The sequence below is a fragment of the Liolophura sinensis genome, chromosome 10 (genome assembly GCF_032854445.1).
Source record: "Liolophura sinensis isolate JHLJ2023 chromosome 10, CUHK_Ljap_v2, whole genome shotgun sequence".
In the NCBI taxonomy this organism is placed as follows: Eukaryota; Metazoa; Mollusca; class Polyplacophora; order Chitonida; family Chitonidae; genus Liolophura; species Liolophura sinensis.
Window position 1 is genome coordinate 10,197,759 of NC_088304.1, and position 20,143 is coordinate 10,217,901.

The 20,143-nt window shown below is 37.1% G+C and overlaps 1 protein-coding gene across 2 annotated transcripts in view; it reads left to right on the forward strand.

Annotated features, from left to right (window-relative positions):
* The window catches only part of LOC135476581 (NADPH--cytochrome P450 reductase-like), a 25,651-nt gene extending 9,511 nt beyond the window's left edge, over window positions 1-16,140 (forward strand). For both annotated transcript variants that reach the window (XM_064756654.1, XM_064756653.1), the window contains exons 3-15: window positions 305-359; window positions 2,275-2,403; window positions 3,546-3,695; window positions 4,562-4,686; window positions 6,905-6,994; window positions 7,222-7,320; window positions 8,859-8,975; window positions 9,860-9,978; window positions 10,435-10,616; window positions 11,923-12,072; window positions 12,815-13,079; window positions 14,127-14,355; window positions 15,318-16,140. In XM_064756654.1, the coding sequence (XP_064612724.1) occupies window positions 305-359; window positions 2,275-2,403; window positions 3,546-3,695; window positions 4,562-4,686; window positions 6,905-6,994; window positions 7,222-7,320; window positions 8,859-8,975; window positions 9,860-9,978; window positions 10,435-10,616; window positions 11,923-12,072; window positions 12,815-13,079; window positions 14,127-14,355; window positions 15,318-15,462 (1,855 nt within the window). In that variant the 3' untranslated portion in view covers window positions 15,463-16,140. The remainder of the gene's footprint in view (window positions 1-304; window positions 360-2,274; window positions 2,404-3,545; window positions 3,696-4,561; window positions 4,687-6,904; window positions 6,995-7,221; window positions 7,321-8,858; window positions 8,976-9,859; window positions 9,979-10,434; window positions 10,617-11,922; window positions 12,073-12,814; window positions 13,080-14,126; window positions 14,356-15,317) is intronic.
* Window positions 16,141-20,143: the final 4,003 nt, after the last annotated feature.

Here is a 20,143-nt window from a genome sequence, read left to right on the forward strand (position 1 = left end):
TGTAGTAAGCAGTGTCATTCATTACAGTGATCACTACACCATAGTTTAACCATTATTGATAAGCAATAAGCATTGACAGTGGTCATATGGTATATATGGTCAGAGTGTGTAAGTTTGTCAATTACATAGACAATGCCATTTACACTTTCACTGGATCTGAATTACTGAGTACATGCCGGTATGTCTGTGTTTAGGTGGAGGGGGGTGGGGGTTATAGGGTGGGGGAGGTGGCTATAGTGTTTTGTGAACATACGTGTATAGTATACCAGTTACGTCATTCACTTAGTTGTTTTGTTTTTTGCAGACAAACCGCAACAAAGACCAGTGACCCCAGCTTTGTGAACCGCATGAAGTCTTCTGTAAGTCTGTCTGTGCCTGCAGTAACATCGTGCAATGTTTGTACATTGCAACTGTTGTGTTTTGTCTTGTTTTTACCTTGCAACTGTTGCATTTTTTCTTGTTTGTAGTGCATGTAATTTGAATTTCATATTGCTATTCATTATGAAGTGAAAGGACATGATATTTTTTATCACCTATACGTATGTGTACATTTACTTTCTGTTTTTTGGACCATCTGGTCTGCTGATGTTACCCATTAGATATGTAATTGGAAAACCAGGAATACACAGTTTACCTTTTCCCACATAGTTATTTCATCTAATCAATAACGTATGTGTATATACATACCTTTCATATTAAAAAAAGTAAGTGGGAAGGTCTGTCAGCAACCTGTGGATGTTCGTGGGTTTCCGCCAGGCTCTTTCTGGTTGCCTCCCATTATAATGCTTGTCGCCATCATATAAGTGAAATATTCACATGTATATACAACATTTTACTTGTATGTCTTAAAGGTTACATGAAATGCCTGGTTTTTATTTCGTAATACGGAGTACGTGATGTGACCTAAGATGTGAAAGTACAGAAAAGCTTCTCAGCTTTCTATTTGGGGCATAAAAATTGTGATTTTGTGAAAACAGCTTTGTTTTGGGGTATGTCTGAATTGATTTTATTTATTTATTTGATTGGTGTTTTACGCCGTACTCAAGAATATGTCACTTGTTTGACGGCGACCAGCATTATAATGGGAGGAAACCGGGCAGAGCCCGGAGGAAACCCACAACCATCCACATGTTGCTGGCAGACCTTCCCAGAGCGACCGCATTGGTAAGAGACTCCTGGGTCATTACGCTGCGCCAGCACGCTAAACAACTGAGCCACGTAGGCCCCCAAGCCTGAATTGGGGGTGCTGGTTTTGTACTTCCGGCATCTTCATGGATTACGTCATTTCTGAAAACTCTCAACCATTGATGGAAAATATGCGTAAAATAGAAAGGCTATTAAAAAGAGTAAAATATGCCTTATAAATGAAAAAAGTTTATTTTTTGGGACGTCTTTCTCCATGTTCCTGAGAACCATACACAGTGTTTTATAGTACCAGTTCACGTATCATTTAGACGGTTTTAACATTATGTCCATTTATGTAATAAGAGCCAGTCATGTGCTGCTATAGATGGAAGGGATTGAAAATTAAGGAGAAAGATTGTTTTCTTTGTATATTATCATTTTATAATCTAATGGGTATTTCACTTTATTTAACATTTTTTATGAGCTGAATGTTTTTTACAATATTCCCCAAACAAAATTTCAGAGTGTTCTCTGCCAAAAAAAAATCAATCATTACAGTTTTGTTTTATTTATTTAACTGTTTATTATTTTAGGATGAGGTAATAAGTACATGAGATGTTTATAATTAATCAGTTCCGTACACATTTGAGTTTGAACCTCATTAGACAAATTTAAAAATAATTTGAAAAAAATTATTTGTTGAAATTATACTAGTCAACAGTGTATTTAAGAACTTATAAATTGTACCTATAAACTGTTATGAAGTGACAGCAGATTTCCTATAAGATGTTATTAAGGTTTAAGCTTCAAATATTTTCTTCCATCTTTGCTTGCTTTTCTTTTCAATAATGTGGCAGGGGCCTCCCTGGCTCAGTTGGTTAGCACGCCAGCGCAGCATAATGACCCAGAGGGCTCTCACCTATGCAGTCGCTGTGAGTTCAAGTCCAGCTCATGCTGGCTTTCTCTCTGGCTGTACGTGAGAAGGTCTGCCAGCAGCCTCAGGCTGTGCCCAGTTTCCTTCCACCATAATGCTGTCCGCCATCATATAAGTGAAATATTCTTGAGTACGGCAAAAAACACCAATCAAATAAATAAAGTAAATAAACTGTGGGTTTACATGGATGTGTTTCCGTCTCATTGTTGTTTCAGGGTCGCAATGTAGTAGTGTTCTATGGCTCTCAGACTGGCACCGCTGAGGAGTTTGCTGGCCGTCTGGCTAAGGACGCCACCAGATACGGCATGAAGGGGTTGGCCGCAGATCCAGAAGAATGCGATATGGTACGACCAGTACAGAGAATAGCCTGGTTTTATGAAACTTCCAAAGTTCTTTGGCTTAAGCAACTGTTTTCTGTGCACCTTACTTCTGTTGTGTTAAACATAGGCTGTTTGAGACACTCTCTATGGACTTAGGCAAATGATGGCTGACTTAAGCAATGCACTTAACTTTGTGAAACAAGATTTGTTTATTAGATTCACTGTAACTTTTAACATTGATAACCAAAGTCATGGTGGAGTACCCAGGCAAACTTTAAAGAATTTACACTTTCTTCTGTTTTAAAGGCAAAGAAAACATTAAAATTAAGTATATTTCTGATGAAAAGCTATTAAATACTGTTCTGGAAAATGGCTTTATAATTTTTTTTTATAATTTTTCCAGAGTAAACTAGTTTTAAAACCTCAGATTTTAAGGTGATCTGTATTGACCCAGATGATGTCAGTGATGTCATATGCATATTTTTGTGCTTGATTTAGTTTGTTTCTAGGCCCAGTAGGTGAAGGCATTCATTGATTTTTATACACGTGCAATTCAGATGATGAAATTTAGCAGTTTGTATCAAATGGCAAAAACACTGGTCTGAGTATTGTCAGAAAAGGCCACCGAAGAATACAAAGTTTCAATTGCATTTTATTAGGTTGTAAAATTTAAAAAAAAAAGAATTAAGCTGTATTTAATGGTCTTTCATCAGACACAGTTTTCATGTTGGTGTTTTCATGTCCGTGGTTAATATCTGTAGCTTGTTTCTGAGGCACTCCCTGAGTCTATGTATGTGTCTAGAAATCTTAAATATGAGCTGTTGTGTGTATCAGATATGCATTGGTTTGCACCAATCTGTTATAACAAACATTAGAGTTCCTTACAAGTTATTGCAAATATTGATGAGGTTAAAAGTATTTTTGTTGACATCTTGATAATAAAACCTAGACCAATAATTTTCTAGGTCAATGCAATTGTAAAAGTGTTTGAAGAAACCATTAGAAAGTAGAAGTTAAAAATGCATTGTCAGTCTATTTCAGTTTTTCCTGAAAAACATTGTTGTCTAAATAGTTTAGCACTGTAAATGTTATTGAGTCTAATGAAAGTTTTCGTTTTCAAACTGTCAAAGAGTTAAGAATATTAAAGACGTGTATTTCTGTCATAGGAGGAGTTGGGTAAGCTGGTGGACATTGAGAATTCCCTGGCTATATTCTGCATGGCGACCTATGGAGAGGGTGACCCCACAGACAACGCTCAGGAATTCCATGACTGGCTACAAAACGATGGAGGAGAACTGACAGGCTTAAAATACGCTGTATGTCCACACAATTATTATATATGTATGAGTGTAATGTCAGGATTTCCTTTGCTGACAAAAGTGTTATTTCCCACATTAGATATTATATTTACACATCAAAAAAGAAACATTTTTACTCATGACTTTCCAAGCCGAGCTCAGTATGATTATGTCTTAATATAAGTTTTGTCAACTTGAACATATACACGCAACAAGCAACCTGCAGGTGGTTGTGGGTTTCCCCTGGGCTCTGTCAGCTTTCCTCCCACCATAATGCTGGCCGCTGGCAGATAAGTGAAGTGTTCTTGTGTACGGTGTAGAACACCAATCAGATAAATTAATAAATATACACACAACAAGACACAACATTGTACAAGACGTCATATCACATCTGAAGGCTTATAGCTAAAAATATTCAACACAAAAAAGCTCCAAGCCAAAAAGTTATGCTGTCAAAATATGCACAGTGAAAGCTGAATATTTTTAAATATTGCTCTCATGGCTGGAGAAAATGATAAACCTTGAGACACAAGGCATGTTATGTTGAGCCTGTCGTCTACAATTTATTAAACCTGACCTTGTCAGAATATTTAATAACACTTGTATGAGCAAAAAATGAGCCTAAGCTGGTTGAACCTGAGTGAAGGGCCAATATAATGGAAGGATTCTGAGCTCAGACGTTTACAGGGATGGAAATTTTCAATGGATTTTAATACAAATTAGAATTTTGAAAGTATTTAACCTTTGATCAAAATGGCCAAAATTAATTATTTTACTGAACAGAGTGAACCAGTAGAAGAAATTTCAGCCGATTGTGATGGAAAAAATTCCCTTCCATGGGTCCACATGTAAAGTGTTATTTAGTATGCCCTTTTTCTCTTCAGGTCTTTGCTCTAGGGAACAAGACGTATGAACATTACAACGCCATGGGGATTTATGTTGACAAGAAACTGGAGGATTTAGGAGCTACCCGAGTGTTTGAGATTGGTCTCGGTGATGATGATGGAAAGTGAGTTAACAACTCATTTGCATATAATAAAATAATTAATAAATACTGCAACCATGATAGCATCCTATTTACATTTTCACAAAGTAGAGCGCCGTGGCATCCTCTAGAAATGACACAGGACTATGTAAGATTCAGTATTTCGGTTTTATTTAAACCATTTCAAAAACGGAAAAAAAATTTCAGTTTTATTTAAATCATTATCAAGATTTTTTAAAAAAATCCAGTTTTATTTAAATCATTTTGAAAATTGAAAAAAAAAATTCAGTTTTACTGAAATCATTTTTAAGAATAGTTTTAAATAGTACCAAATATTGGATCATGTATTTCCTTTCGTCATTAATTGGACTTACCTCAGTACACTAGAGAATGGTTTTATATTCATGTTGTGTTGATAACTACACAGGCACGCTGAAAATTAAAATATACCACCATGACTTCAGTACTAGGACTTATTTATACGTGCATAGGATTCTTTTCGTGGACTACTGGTTAGAGTGTTCACCTTGAAGTCATGAGTCGTCGTCATATGACTGAAAAATTGTTAAGTACGATATTAAACCGCAAGCACTCACTCAGTTGAAGTCTGGAGACCTCAGGATCAAAATCTGGGTTATTGATGTGCTCATGCGCAGCAGCGGTTGACCTTTCTGTGAAATTTAGGATTTTTGTCCGTCAAAACTGACAGCCAGCAGATAAAACCATAGTGACATCGTGAAAGGCGAACCACACATCACAGGGAGCAACGAGCTGATTTGTTAGGTCACGATGTTGACGCAGCATGTGAGCATAACTCACCACTGTCAATTACCTTGGATTTACTTGTAAAGGCTAAAAAATGTGGGGAAAAATGCAGAGGAACAGAGAATGTCTTGGTGAACATAATTTATTGGAGTTTGCCTGGTTAATGGGCGTATTGGTTCATTTTGCCCGATTTTTGTTTTCTGCTCTTAAATACCAATATTTTAACCTGCAAGACTCCTTGGCTAGGACTCACCCTGCCACAAGAAGACACAATATATACATACACACATGTGATGACTTGTCATTGTCATATAACTGAAAATTTGTTACATATGGCGTTAAGCCCCAAGCATACATACATGTATTGTTCTATGCTAAACTGATCTGTGGTCACTCATCATTAATTTACAAATCCTGAGGTCTTTGTGGTAACGTTTGGTCTATGTGGTAACATTCCGTCTATGTGGTAACATTTGGTTTATGTGGTAACATTCAGTCTTTGTGGTAACATTCGGTCTATGTGGTAACGTTTGGTCTATGTGGTAACATTTGGTCTTTGTGGTAACATTGGGTCTATGTGGTAATGTTTGGTCTATGTGGTAACATTCGGTCTATGTGGTAACGTTTGGTCTATGTGGTAACATTCGGTCTTTGTGGTAACATTTGGTATATGTGGTAATGTTTGGTCTATGTGGTAACATTCGGCCTATGTGGTAACGTTTGGTCTATGTGGTAACGTTTGGTCTATGTGGTAACATTCGGTCTTTGTGGTAACATTTGGTCTATGTGGTAACGTTTGGTCTATGTGGTAATATTCGGTCTGTGTGGTAAGATTCGGTCTGTGTGGTAAGATTCGGTCTTTGTGGTAACATTTGGTCTGTGCGGTAACATTAGGTCTGTCTGCTAACATTCGGTCTGTGCGGTAACATTCGGTCTGTGCGGTAACGTTCGGTCTATGTGGTAACGTTTGGTCTGTGTGGTAACGTTTGGTCTGTGTGGTAACGTTCAGTCTATGTAACGTTTGGTCCATGTGGTAACGTTCGGTCTATGTGGTAACAATCGGTCTATGTGTGGTAACGTTCGGTCTGTGTGGTAACATTCGATCTGTGTGGTAACATTCGGTCTGTGTGGTAACATTCGGTCTGTGTGGTAACGTTAGGTCTGTGTGGTAACATTCGGTCTATGTAGTAACATTGGTCTATGTGGTAACATTTGGTCTGTGGTAACATTCGGTCTTTGTGGTAACATTCGGTCTTTGCGGTAACATTCGGTCTGTGCGGTAACATTCAGTCTTTGTTCTAACATTCAGTCTGTGTGGTAACATTCGGTGTGTGTGGTAACATTCAACCATGGAAGCCTCCAGCCCAGTTCGAAATTAATGAGCTAAAAAGTTTAGTTCTGAACAACAGGACCCAGAATTTTGGAGAGTTTCAGAAATGTGAAGATCCATTAATTAATGACCAAATTTTATTTCCAGTATTGAGGAAGACTTTGTGACCTGGAGGGAGAAGTTTTGGCCGGCTGTGTGTGAACATTTTGGGGTGCAGGCCACAGGCGATGAAGTCAGGTGAGTATGAAATTCACTATGCGCTAGTTGAGCTGTCTACATAGGGAGGTATATCTTGTAACCCATGGAGTATTAGTGCCGTTATCTGCTTTAAAATACTGGCTGCCTGCCGTCATATGAGTGCAAGATTTTTGATTATGGTGTTAATCACCAATCAGATAAATTAGTCTTTGGATATGAAGTGTTTAATTGAACAATAAAAGGAGTTGATGTCTGTTTTATTTCAGCATGAGGCAGTACGTTCAGACTCTGCATGAGGACGTTCCCAAAGAGAAAGTTTTTACAGGAGAGGTGGTCAGACTGGGCTCATTCAAGACACAAAAGCCGTATGTTTCTTACTTGTCTCAGATAGGTTGTTATAAAACTGTTTATTTTTAATTCTTTAGGTGTGATTACAAATGCTTCTATAAGCATCTGGGGTGAAGACCTAGTAAAGATTTATGAATTTTTGTGGCTTAATAGTTAAACAGCTATAAATTGTTGCCAGTGTCCACTATTGAACAGCTCTACATTGTTGCCAGTGTCCACTATTGAACAGCTATACATTGTTGCCAGTGTCAACTCTTGAATAGCTAAACATTATTGCCAGTGTCCACTATTGAAGAGCTATACATTGTTGCCAGTGTCAACTACTGAACAGCTAAACATTGTTGCCAGTGTCAACTCTTGAAGAGCTATACATTGTTGCCAGTGTCAACTACTGAACAGCTAAACATTGTTGCCAGTGTCAACTCTTGAACAGCTATACATTGTTGCCAGTGTCAACTCTTGAACAGCTATACATTGATGCCAGTGTCCACTATCAAACAGCTATACATTGTTGCCAGTTTCAACACTTGAAGAGCTATACATTGTTGCCAGTGTCCACTATTGAACAACTATACATTGTTGCCAGTGTCAACTCTTGAACGGCTATACATTGTTGCCACTGTCAACTATTGAAAGCACACCTTGAGGTCATTTTAGGAATTTCATGGCATCGTTTCTCTTCAAAAACCTTCTTCAGCGCTAAAAATACTCTTTCAGGTTTTCTGGGTTCAAATGAAAGAGCAGATCCATGTATGTTGTTACTGTACATATCACACAGTATACGTAATATCGTGCCACCCTGTTTTCTTGTTAGCCCTATACCCATACTGAAGGAGACTACACGTTCACCTGTAGTTTGACAGTCTGACACTACTATAATTCAAGTTGTTTTTTCAAGTGTATTCCGAAGGCACCATTCTATGTTGACTGATAAAACTATACTTTTTGTGAAGACCTGAAACTGGCCAATCTAACCAGTGTAGTTTTGTCTACAAAATCAAATTCAAAATGTGCGTAATTGCACTGAAAGTTGGTCTTTCACATGCAGAAAGTTTAGGAAATTCAGAATGTGTTAGTGGGCTTGTCAGTAGTCTGCAAAGGGAAGCAAATCTTGTAACCCATGGAATATTAGTGCCCTCATAAAGTTGATCAAAAATTCACCCTGCATTAGTGGGCTTGTCTGTAGTCTGCAAAGGGAAGCAAATCTTGTAACCCATGGAATATTGGTGCCCTCATAAAGTTGAGGAAATTCACCCTACATTAGTGGGCTTGTCTGTAGTCTGCAAAGGGAAGCAAATCTTGTAACCCATGGAATATTAGTGCCCTCATAAAGTTGAGGAAATTCACCATGCATTAGAGGGGTAGAAAAGGGAAGTTGAGGAACTAGGGTAATCAGACCTAAGATCAAGTTTTGCGCTGCCTCGGCCATTTTTCAGAAAATTTGTCGACTTTTGTCCTGTTTTCCACAGTTTTTCCAGACCTATTTTCAGATTGGTTGGTTATTCATTAGAAATGATACACCTGGTGTTAAACTTTCTCTCTCCTTACCTGACAGGCCGTTTGATTCTAAGAATCCCTACCTGGCCCCAGTCAGCATTAACAAAGAACTTCACAAAGGGGGTAACCGCTCCTGTATGCACATAGAACTCGACATCTCTGGCTCAAAAATCAGGTGAGTTACTGATCTTATTTTCGTTTATTATTACATTTGGGTCTCCCCATCAGATAGGGGTGGAAAACTAGCCAGACCTGTCGATAAGCTTTACGTGTTTAATAGTTTACTTGTTTTTTTTTCTGATTAGCGGCTGATTTTCATGCCATATACTGTAGCTGTGTCAAGTATTGTTCAATTTTTGGTAATGATTTGTGTGCAGTTTCATTTTGTGTAACCTCTTTATTCCATTGACTAATCGTATATTGTTTGTTACTCGCTTTGTAATGCTGAGCACCGTATGAGTCAAATATCTCTGCTCAGTTTCCTCCCCCCACAATGCTGGCCACTGGCATACAAGTGAAATATTCTTAAATCTGGCTTAAAACACCAGTGAAATAAATAAATAAAGAAGTGAAATATTTGTTAGTCTGGCGTAAAACACTAGTCAAATAAATAAATAAATAAGTGAAATATTCGTTAGTCTGGCTTAAAACACCAGTGAAATAAATAAATAAAGAAGTGAAATATTTGTTAGTCTGGCGTAAAACACTAGTCAAATAAATAAATAAATAAATAAGTGAAATATTTGTTAGTCTGGCGTAAAACACCAGTCAAATAAATAAATAAATAAGTGAAATATTTGTTAGTCTGGTGTAAAACACCAGTCAAATAAATAAATAAGTGAAATATTTGTTAGTCTGACATAAAACACTAGTCAAATAAATAAATAAATAAATAAGTGGAATATTCGTTAGTCTGGCTTAAAACACCAGTGAAATAAATAAATAAAGAAGTGAAATATTTGTTAGTCTGGAGTAAAACACTAGTCAAATAAATATGTGAAATATTCATTAATCCGACCTAAATCACCAGTCGAATAAGTAAATCGTATTGTTTGTCAGATATGAGGCTGGTGACCACGTGGCTGTGTATCCAATCAATGACCCTGAGATCGTGGAGAAGTTAGGCAAGAGGATGAACATAGATCTAGACACAGTGTTCACTTTGACAAATTTAGACGGTAAGTACATGTAGGTCCAGGGTAATGGGTCAGTGTGCCTATGTATCTGTCTGTTGCTTCAAAAATTGTCTGATTTTTGGTAAAATTTTGAGTGTGATTTATTTTGTGACCTCTCAGATCAAGTTCAAAAAACTGACGTGAAGTATGCATAAGTTTGGCATATTTAGCCTGGGATATTAAATTTCTAAATTAGCTTGTTTTGCTCGTGTGATTTAGGTTGGGGATAGGGGCGGTGTTGTATGATTTAAAATCGATTTGTATATTACAGTTAAAAGTGTGATTTTAACGTCTTTCTTAATTGAAATTAACTTTGAATACACTCTTTTGAATACCTTCATTTACTTTCCAGATGAAAAACACGAGTAGGCATCCTTATGCCTGTTGTGTAAAATGGAAACAAAGAAATATGTAAATTGTAAATCCATCTATATGTCCACGCACCTGATCTGTTTACAGAGGAAGCGAGTAAGAAGCACCCATTCCCCTGCCCGTGTAGCTATCGCACAGCTCTGAGCCACTACCTGGACATCACAAGCCCACCTCACAAACACATCCTCAAGGAGCTGGCTGAGTATGCAGGTGACCCTAAAGACAAGGAGTTCCTGCTCAACATCTCTGCTAACACACCTGAGGGAAAGGTGAGATATCCAATCAGTAATGTCAACACTAATTACAAAATTTATTTTACTGTATTTTAAATCTTAAACCCTGATGCACCTTTCGAGTTTTGAAGATGAAACTACATCAGATGGTTTGACCAATTTCAGGGATTCATAGAAAGTAACATTTTACTTCATTTTGACTTTACAAGTCAACATAGAATAATGCCCTCAGGATAGGCAAGTCAACATAGAATAATGCCCTCAGGATAGGCCTGAAAATATTCCTTGCAGACAGATGAAAAGTTGACAAGTTACAGTATTTAATTTGGCAGTCTTAAGGTTTTTCCTCTTTAAATTGTGAGAAATTGCTCTATTTTTTATGCAAAATTTTTGAATGTAATTTCTTGGGATTTGGGTTAGAATTTCTAAAGATGACAAAATTATGAAGTGTGTGAAGAAGACTCCTCCTTTTCATTCACTTATTTGTTCTGTCAGTGCAATCAGAAATGATGGTGTCATGTCTAAAACACCATAAGACTACCATACTTACAACAAAAGTTACAATAAACTTGAATCTACAAATGCCTGCTTGTTATTGTGTAAAATGTTGTAAGGATGATGTGCAAAAATTATATATCTAGGATTGTGAACGCCATATTGGGACAAAGTTTTACCAGAAAAGGTAAAATTCTGTATGTTTTTGGAAACTTTGGTTTTGTGTAAGACGTGGTAGTTTATTTACAGCCTCTGAAACAGTTGTTTTTTTTTTTTTCAGTGGAATTCATGCATAGAATTATTATGAAAATGAGGCTAAAATGATTTGTTCATGTCACCGAAGACGTAAGCTTCTTAAGACTGTGCAAATCATTTCTCTACACCGATTAGTTCTCTCAGAATAGTTCAAAATATTGGTTTGCACAGACGGCTGAAAAGGTTGATGAATGAGGGTATTCACAAATGTTGTTTGTTTTTTTTTTCCTCAATATTTTCCGCACTTCAGAAGCTTTTGCACTAGAATAATTTTATAAGTGGATGAAGGTTTGTTTATAGCTTAATTGACTTGGTGCGCTTTTAAAATGAGTATTTGAATAAACAGAATGGGTTTTTGAAAATGCATTTACAGTACTTCAAAATATACAGTATAACAACTTGCAAAAAGAAAAGCATCAAGAAAGCAACTTACTAGTATGTGGCATTTTGGCAAAAAGGCGTGTGTTTGGGGTTATGGTACTGAGTTATCTGCCCTTAGACAACGTCTTGTACAGAAATGGTTACATTAGAAGTACTACCCAAAGTATCATGTCTTGATTTAGATTATGGTTTTATCTCTGTCCCTCGGCAGACTCTCTACTCTAACTGGATCATGAAAGACCATCGTAACATCTTGGCCATTCTGGAAGATTTACCCTCTGTTAACCCGGCTATTGACCATATCTGTGAGTTGTTGCCACGGTTACAGGCTCGGTACTATTCCATTTCTTCCTCACCAAAGGTAAGTGATATGTTGTTGTGGTTCTGTAATTTCTTTTTAGTATGTTAGTTCCTTTCGTGTAGCTGGCACCAGTTTAAGTTGTTGTTTTATGGGCAGAATAAGTATTTTTTCCATGTGGAGGGTATAAAAATAAAAACAAAACATATAACTCATGGGAAATGTGAATATCTTGACAATATTTTCTGAAAACATATTAACATCAGAAGAAAGTCTTGAAAATCAAGAAATTGGAAGAAGATTGTGCAAAGCAAAAAAGTTGATATTCATTTTTATCCCTCTTCTGGATTTGGATTTTGTTCCGTTTTTTGATCGTCCGTAAAACACAAAATAAAACTGATGTAGCATAATGAAAACTTGGCAGATTGACAGAGTACACGAGCCTTGATCTCATTGGTCATGGTTAAATTAAGTACTTTTGATATTCCCGTTACAGTGCCTCATGACATTTCCCAGTAAATCAGATCAGATCAGATTAGTTGAATTATGCAAGCAGTGTAACATAGTTTTTCTTTTTCTCTACCCATCACCCTGATGTAGCTGAAGAAAAAAAAAAAAGGGAAATTTTTGTTATAATATTCATTTGCCAATTGAAATATCTCATATCTCTGTTGTTCGGTTAATAAATTTATAAATTTTGTTGGCTCTGCTTGTGCTTGGTTTTAAAACATTACCTTTCTTGTCTAAATCCATAAGTAAGATGAATCGTGTATCAGACGTGGATTTGTTGTTGTTGTTGCTGTAGATTCACCCTAATCACATCCACATCACGGCAGTGCTCGTCGATTACACCACCAACACCGGTCGGCGGCAGATGGGCGTGGCCACCCGCTGGCTGTCCCTCAAGAAACCCTGCGGAGATGCCCGCCCAACCGTGCCAATCTACGTGCGAAAATCCCAGTTCCGCCTTCCCTTCAAATCCTCTACCCCCGTCATTATGATTGGCCCAGGAACAGGGTTAGCTCCCTTTAGAGGCTTCATCCAAGAGAGGGATTATTACAGGAAAGAGGGTATGTTGTCAGTATTTTTCAGTTGACACATCTTGTTTGATTCTGCTTGATTTAGCCACTTTTAATCTTTTTATCAATAAGATTGATTAATCTCTTATCAGGGAAAGTTAGATGCTGGCATCATTAAAAGGCCTCTCTGCTTATTTTTACATATTTTTACATGCCAAAATTTAGGTGAAGTACGGTAGTCACTATAGGGTTGCTTGAATGTTTGAGGGGCATATGTTTATGAAGGCAACAAGCATATGTTTATCAAGGCATCGAGCATATGTTTATCAAGGCAACAAGCATATGTTTATCAAGGCAAAGAGCATATGTTTATGAAGGCAAAGGGCATATGATTATGAAGGCAAAGAGCATATGTTTATGAAGTACTTGAACAGCACTCTTTTTGTTTCTGAGAAGAATACGCCAGAGACAACAGATTCAGCAGAATGGGTAATCTCTCACTGCGAGTACTGCATAAAGGGTTAGGCAGGGTACTGGTCTACTGGATACCTGCATAACATGTCAGCAGCATGGCACTTGAGAGTGGTAGCTTTGTAAATATATCTGTGGTTGGACAGGAAAGTTGAATGAAAAAGCTACTGTAACAAAATGAAAAATGACCAAGGAACCGCTGAAAGGAATGTTAGAACTTACGTATACACACCAGTTTAATATCCGTGTTCTCATGTGCCAGTAAGTATAGATGGGAACGAAACTCAGTATTGTGATACTCATGTTAGGCACAGTGACATCTGGATGTTGTCTAAGGGCAGATAACTCAGTTCCATAACACATTTTTTAGTGATATAGCAATTGAGTTACTCTGCTGAATGATCCTCCCTTAGACAACATTGACATTTAAAAGTGCATGACTTGGTCAAGGGACATAACCGATAACTGTTTCCCATTTTGATGATATTGGGAATTTCATTGGTCAAGGAAAGAGAAAAAAAATGTCTCGTGAAAAAATACATCACAGTTCATTACACAGAAGTCTTAAGAATATCCGAAATTGCTCACTTGAAAACAACAAAACTTACTTTATAATTCTGCCCACAGGCAAACCTGTTGGCGACACGATGCTGTTCTTTGGCTGTCGGTACAAGGCTGAGGATTTCATATACGAGGACGAACTGACCAAGTATGAGCAGGACGGTACGCTGACCAAGATGTATGTGGCGTTCTCAAGGGACGGACCGGAGAAAGTCTACGTCCAGCATCTGATGAAGCAGAACAAGAAAGAGTTATGGGACTTGCTTCAGAGTGGAGCTCACTTGTATGTCTGCGGGTGAGTTAATGCATGGCTTGATGACAAAGTGTTTGCAGAGTTGTTCGAACATCTGAGCAAGTCAGACAATTTTCACTCTAGGTTTTTCTGGCTTGGAAAGTCGCGAAAGTTGGTATCCAGTCTCTCCAGAGATTTGGTGGAAAGTTTCATGGAAAAACCTTTGCTCATCTATTAGATCAAGTTTTCACACTGAATTTCCCAAAACTTATGAAATTTGGTATTCTGTCTTTCCACACATATGGTGGAAAATACTTGTCATTACTGTTTGAATATCTGGACAAAGCTCAAAATTTTCACAGCAGATTTTTTCAGGCTTGAAAAGTTATGAAAATTGGTGTGCAGTTTCTCTGCAGATTTTGTGGAAAATTACATTGAAAATTATCAAAATTTGGTATCCAGTCTGTCCAGAGATTTGTTAGAAAATCTCTTGACAAATTCTAAATTAAATGATTAAATTAGTTTAGATGATAAATGCCAGACCTATATTGCTTATCTAATCAGGAACTGTGTATCTTGCATTATGCTAAATGTTGAAACTGAAATTATGTTCAGATGATTTGATACATGTAAAGATTTTTGGCCCTGATAAAAATATGAACATTTTCTGTCTGCTGAAACTGAGAAATAGGATGTAGAATTCCCCAACAGATTATAGGTGATTCCCTAGGAAGAATTGCAGATTTTTGTAACTTCAGGTGTATTTGTCTTTGACTAAGAATTTCATAATCCAGGGATGTAAGTGTTTTGAGAAGACAGGCTTAAAACTTTTTTCACAGAATGTGGGAAATTAAAAACCTTTTGTATGAAATCATGAAAAGTAAATGAATTGAGGAAGGATGTGATATGTTCCTGGAATTCAGATTTTCAAATAATCTTTTAGTTTTAAAAGGAATTAAATTCATGCACACGATAAAACTTTGGCTACAAAGTATCTCACTGTCATTTTTGATTGTCTTCTGCAGAGATGCAAGGAACATGGCAAGAGATGTGCAGGAGACCATAATGGAAGTTGTATCAGAACATGGAAACCTCGACAAGACACAAGCTGCTGAATACGTTAAACGACTCCAGTCTAAGGGACGCTACTCCTGTGATGTTTGGAGTTAATCGCCCCTGTTCGCCGGGGACTATTTTTTTTGTACCTGTGTTGTTCTATGTGCTGTAGTGTTGTGACACAATCCTCTGAGGAGACACAAACTGGACTATGGGCAGCTATAGGAAGTTGTCTCCACTGGTGTGGAACTCTTCTCTGGGTACACTGGACCATAAAGATCATTTATTCTGGACTTTTACTGTATCTTTGAAGTGCAGTCATGCTGGATAGATTTTATCTATATGTAGTCCCTTCAGTCCCAAAGCCAGTAGAAATTTCTTTGACATTAAGATTTTTAAAATGATGTTTCCAGTTTTTAGCTTTTGGTTTGTTCACAGAAGCGGAAGGGTATATTATCCCATCAATAAAGACAAAGTTAAACTGGTTATTGATATTCTAGAGTGGCCTTTGCCCATTTTGAGTTTACATTGGTGACCGTGAGTTAAAAGATGCTGACACCAGTTTATTTCCTATGGCCTTCTGTTTGATTTACATGCACCTAAGTTGCTTCCAGTTTGAATCTGTGTACACGCATATGCCAGTTCACTGGAAATTTCTTTGTGAACAGGGTATTAGATTGCAATATTTTTTTACCATAATTAACTGTTTGAAGGATTTTATGTTTCGTATAAAAAGTGTAAAAACATATAAAAAAAGTTGATGTAATGAATTATATAACATGCAAAAAAGAAGTCGTCTTCAGTAATTATATAATATCTAGTATCCTTCTGCTTAAATGTAAAAATGGGATATTTTATGTAAGATGGGAAACGTGGTCATGAATTCAGGATCGGCGTCCCTAAGTTCTAAATTCATATCTTTGGTTTAATGCCCACTGTGACAAAGCAGTAAGCAGTCAAACATGCCAGATTGCTAAAATGATGCAAATATGAGTGTCACTCTCTAGCCACAACCTCAAACCTTACCCGAAAATCAAGTGATTTTCTCCTGGCTCCTGGCCTTATTTCCACTACCCATGAATGTAACATCTTAATTTTGGCCTGAAACATTCAAGTGAGTAAATAATTTTGGCCTGAAACATTCAAGTGAGTAAATAATTTTGGCCTGAAACATTCAAGTGAGTAAATAATTTTGGCCTGAAACATTCTAGTGAGTAAATAATTTTGGCATGAAACATTCAAGTGAGTAAATAATTTTGGCATGAAACATTCAAGTGAGTAAATAATTTTGGCATGAAACATTCAAGTGAGTAAATAATTTTGGCCTGAAACATTCAAGTGAGTAAATAATTTTGGCATGAAACATTCAAGTGAGTAAATAATTTTGGCCTGAAACATTCAAGTGAGTAAATAATTTTGGCATGAAACATTCAAATGAGTAAATAAAAAAGTAAAGGAGTCAAACTGCTCAGTGCTTATATTATTCACCGTTCACCATCTGAAGTCATTCCAAGTGGAAGTCTTGTTCAGGTCCTGTTTTATACATACAAGTTTTCCTGCAGGTACAGAGTCTAATGATAATAATCAAAGAAAACGGATAGGACATCATGTCCATGTAATTAGTATGATGCTAATTTTGTGTCGAATGAAGTAAGAGATTTTATTATAGTGCAAAGTCTAATTATGTATAAAGTTTAGCAATAGATTTTCTCCATTTCTATAGATATGATACATGTATATATGTATATGGTGTTTAATAAAGATATTCGGCAATAGAAATTAATGATATTTAATGCTAAAATATATGTCATATACCACATCGCCACAGAGCAATCTGTGTGTTGATCAAGAAACAAACTAAATCTTTAGACACTGCTGATGTCTTTTGTAAATAGAAGTCTCCCGGTACCTCAGTTTTTTTTTGTATTTGTTGTCAAGTAGTCTACAGAAAAAATACTTTTTACATTGTATACATAACATCTTCCCGTGACATTGTTAATGGCAGTTTTTCACCATTTCTTCTCTATTCTGTCTCACGTGACATTCAGGATTTGGAGGTATTTTTTTCCGAGAAAATGGCATGTTGTTATTTCACACATTTTATTGGTTCATTATGTAGACTATAGTTCTCAGAGCGAGACGTGGCTCAACGGTAAAGTTTGTAACCTCCAGTCTGGGTTCAATCCCGACCTTGTGCAGGAAGTTTTAGATTTCCAGGTTTTCATTGTTCGTGTTGCCATGGGCGACAGTAAACAAACAGTGTAGCTTCTACCGCTGTATAATTTCACACTGCTCACAATTTCCAGGAAATTTCAGGTTTGCTTTTTAATATCGAATTTTGTGTAAAGTGATACTAAGTTAGAAGAATCATATGTGTATGTTTTAATCGGGTCTTCATTGTGAACAAACAAATGTTTTTGTCTTGGTTATTGCATGTCTAAAATTCGCTTTTAATAGATAGGAAAACCAGAAAAAGTTGTACAGACTAACCCAAGTGCAAAATTGAATTGTTGTCCTATTCATAAAGTTTAATGTATTAAATTTTTATTTATGTCTGATTGCAATTGTAAAATATTAAACTGAGCGAGAATTGTTATGTTCAAGCTCAAATTAATGAAGGCATTGTGAATATTATGATGAGTCAAACCCGGTCATTTTGTACTTGGTCTCTGTATTTCGATGACAGTTCCCGTGATACTGAACCATTCGCTGTCAATCTGGATCGTTTCCTAAAGTGTGATAACTAACGCAAAGACATTTTTTATGTGGTGAACCATGTGGGCATTATGTTTCTACAAACTCCAAGTATTCCTACCCTGGATGTTAGCTACTAATTTATTGTACTGTTATGTCTGTAGTGTAGATTTTTCTTCTATTATTTACAAAATTCACACCAGATTCCTGGAGTCTCAAATGAAAAAACAAAAACAAAAAGGATTTATACAGTGAACTAAATAAAGCCATTGATCAGGCGCCTAAGAGAGAAAGAGGATTTCCCATTTTCTTCTGTCCACAAACCCGACCACTGTGATGCACGCGAAATGTTCTTGAGTCCCGACTTCAATTCCTGGGTAAACGAGTAAATACCTAAATCAAATCCATTCATTGTGTACATAGTAAATGTATCACTATTAGATAGTGTAATTATAAATTCTTATTCTAAGTGTTGATCCGCTGTTGCCAATGGCTTTTCATTGGCTCTCGAGGTAAGGCAAATAAAGAATTCTATACATGGATAATGTATATCTGAAATGTTTCTTTTTTTGGGGGGCGTGTTAAGTTGACTTCTATTGATTCGATGTTCGTGACGTTCACCTGGAAATGTGGACCAGAATTTGAAGACGTGATACATGTGGGTTGTTGTCATCCATTATTGACCTCCTTGCTTTCCTCTTTGCTCATTTTGGCTCATAGCGTTAGTCAGTTTCTTAGTTCTGCTTGAGCTCCACCCAGGTCTCCCGAGAAGTTTCCCATGCGTCTGTTCATTTTTCTGTGGTATCTATCAGGTCACCTTCAGTTTGGCTCTCCATCATTTTCTGTCCGTTTCAATTTTCGTTCGCCTTACTTTAGTTTCTCTGCACTTTGCTTTAGTTTTCCTCCACCTTCCTTCAGTTTCTGTCTGCTTTTATTCATTGTTTTTTAATTTCTGACTGGTTTCCTCAACGTTTCTCCCTGGTTTCCTGTCTGCTTTCCTCGTATGCACTTTAGTTTCTGCTTTCCTTCAGTTTCTTTTAATTTTTGTCTGGTTTCCTCGAGTTACTTCCTAGTTTTAAAGTGAATGCTTGCACAGTCCCTAGCCCAGGGTTAAGTGGAATAAGAAAAAGACAACAAAAATGACACATTTATACTGGGCAGTCATGACGTAATATTGTATGAGGTCCAGCACTGTAACGAGGAGACGGTTTTGAAAATACACTACAACCTGAACTCTCATACCTTTGACGGAGGCGGGGTGACCTCATCGTCAAATCCGGGCTGGGTTATACCATAGACTTGGTAATAAAGTGGTACTTGCATTGCTGCCTGTCTTGGCGCTCAGCACTGAGAGGTTAGGGGAGCGTTTGTCTCGGTGTCAGTATAATGTGACTGGGTGGGGTGTCCTATCTGGTGTCTGTGGCATAATGTTTCAGTGGCGGCAGCACTTTGGCGGCATGGACTCGGCCTGCCACAAGAAGACACAGTACATGTGCACACACCTAATGACTCCTCGTCGCATCCCTATATTGGCTTCGAGAAAAAGATAGGAACCAGTTTACGTACAGTTGCAACAAAAGAAATGGCCATACAATAATTTAGTACTGGAGCCAACAATAAAAAAGACAAAAAACAAAAACAATTGTCCGTATGTTGAGTGGAATTCCCCGATCCAGCCCGAGGACGACAGTTATGCAGGAATCAGCGCTCTAGACGAGAGTGATGAAGCAAGCAGCGCTGGTACAGCATGGCACACTAGCAACTGGTACAGCATGGTAAACTGTTGACTGCTTCTCTTTACATAAGTCCGTCTTAATTTCGTAGTTTGTTTACTTTCTTACACTCCAAAAATAATCTGTTAATTTTAACAGAAAGTCTGTTGTCTAGGGAATGCTAGAATATATTCCGTTATTATAACACAAAATTCTGTCACATTCAACATAACATGGTGTTAGTATGATAGAATCTTTTTGTTGAATAAATAGAGTATGTTTGTTATATTTAACACAATTATCTACCGCAATGGCGGAAGTCATTCTAGCGTCACCCAGACGAGACTTTCTGTTCAAATTAACAGATTAACTTTTTGAGTGTAGTTCTT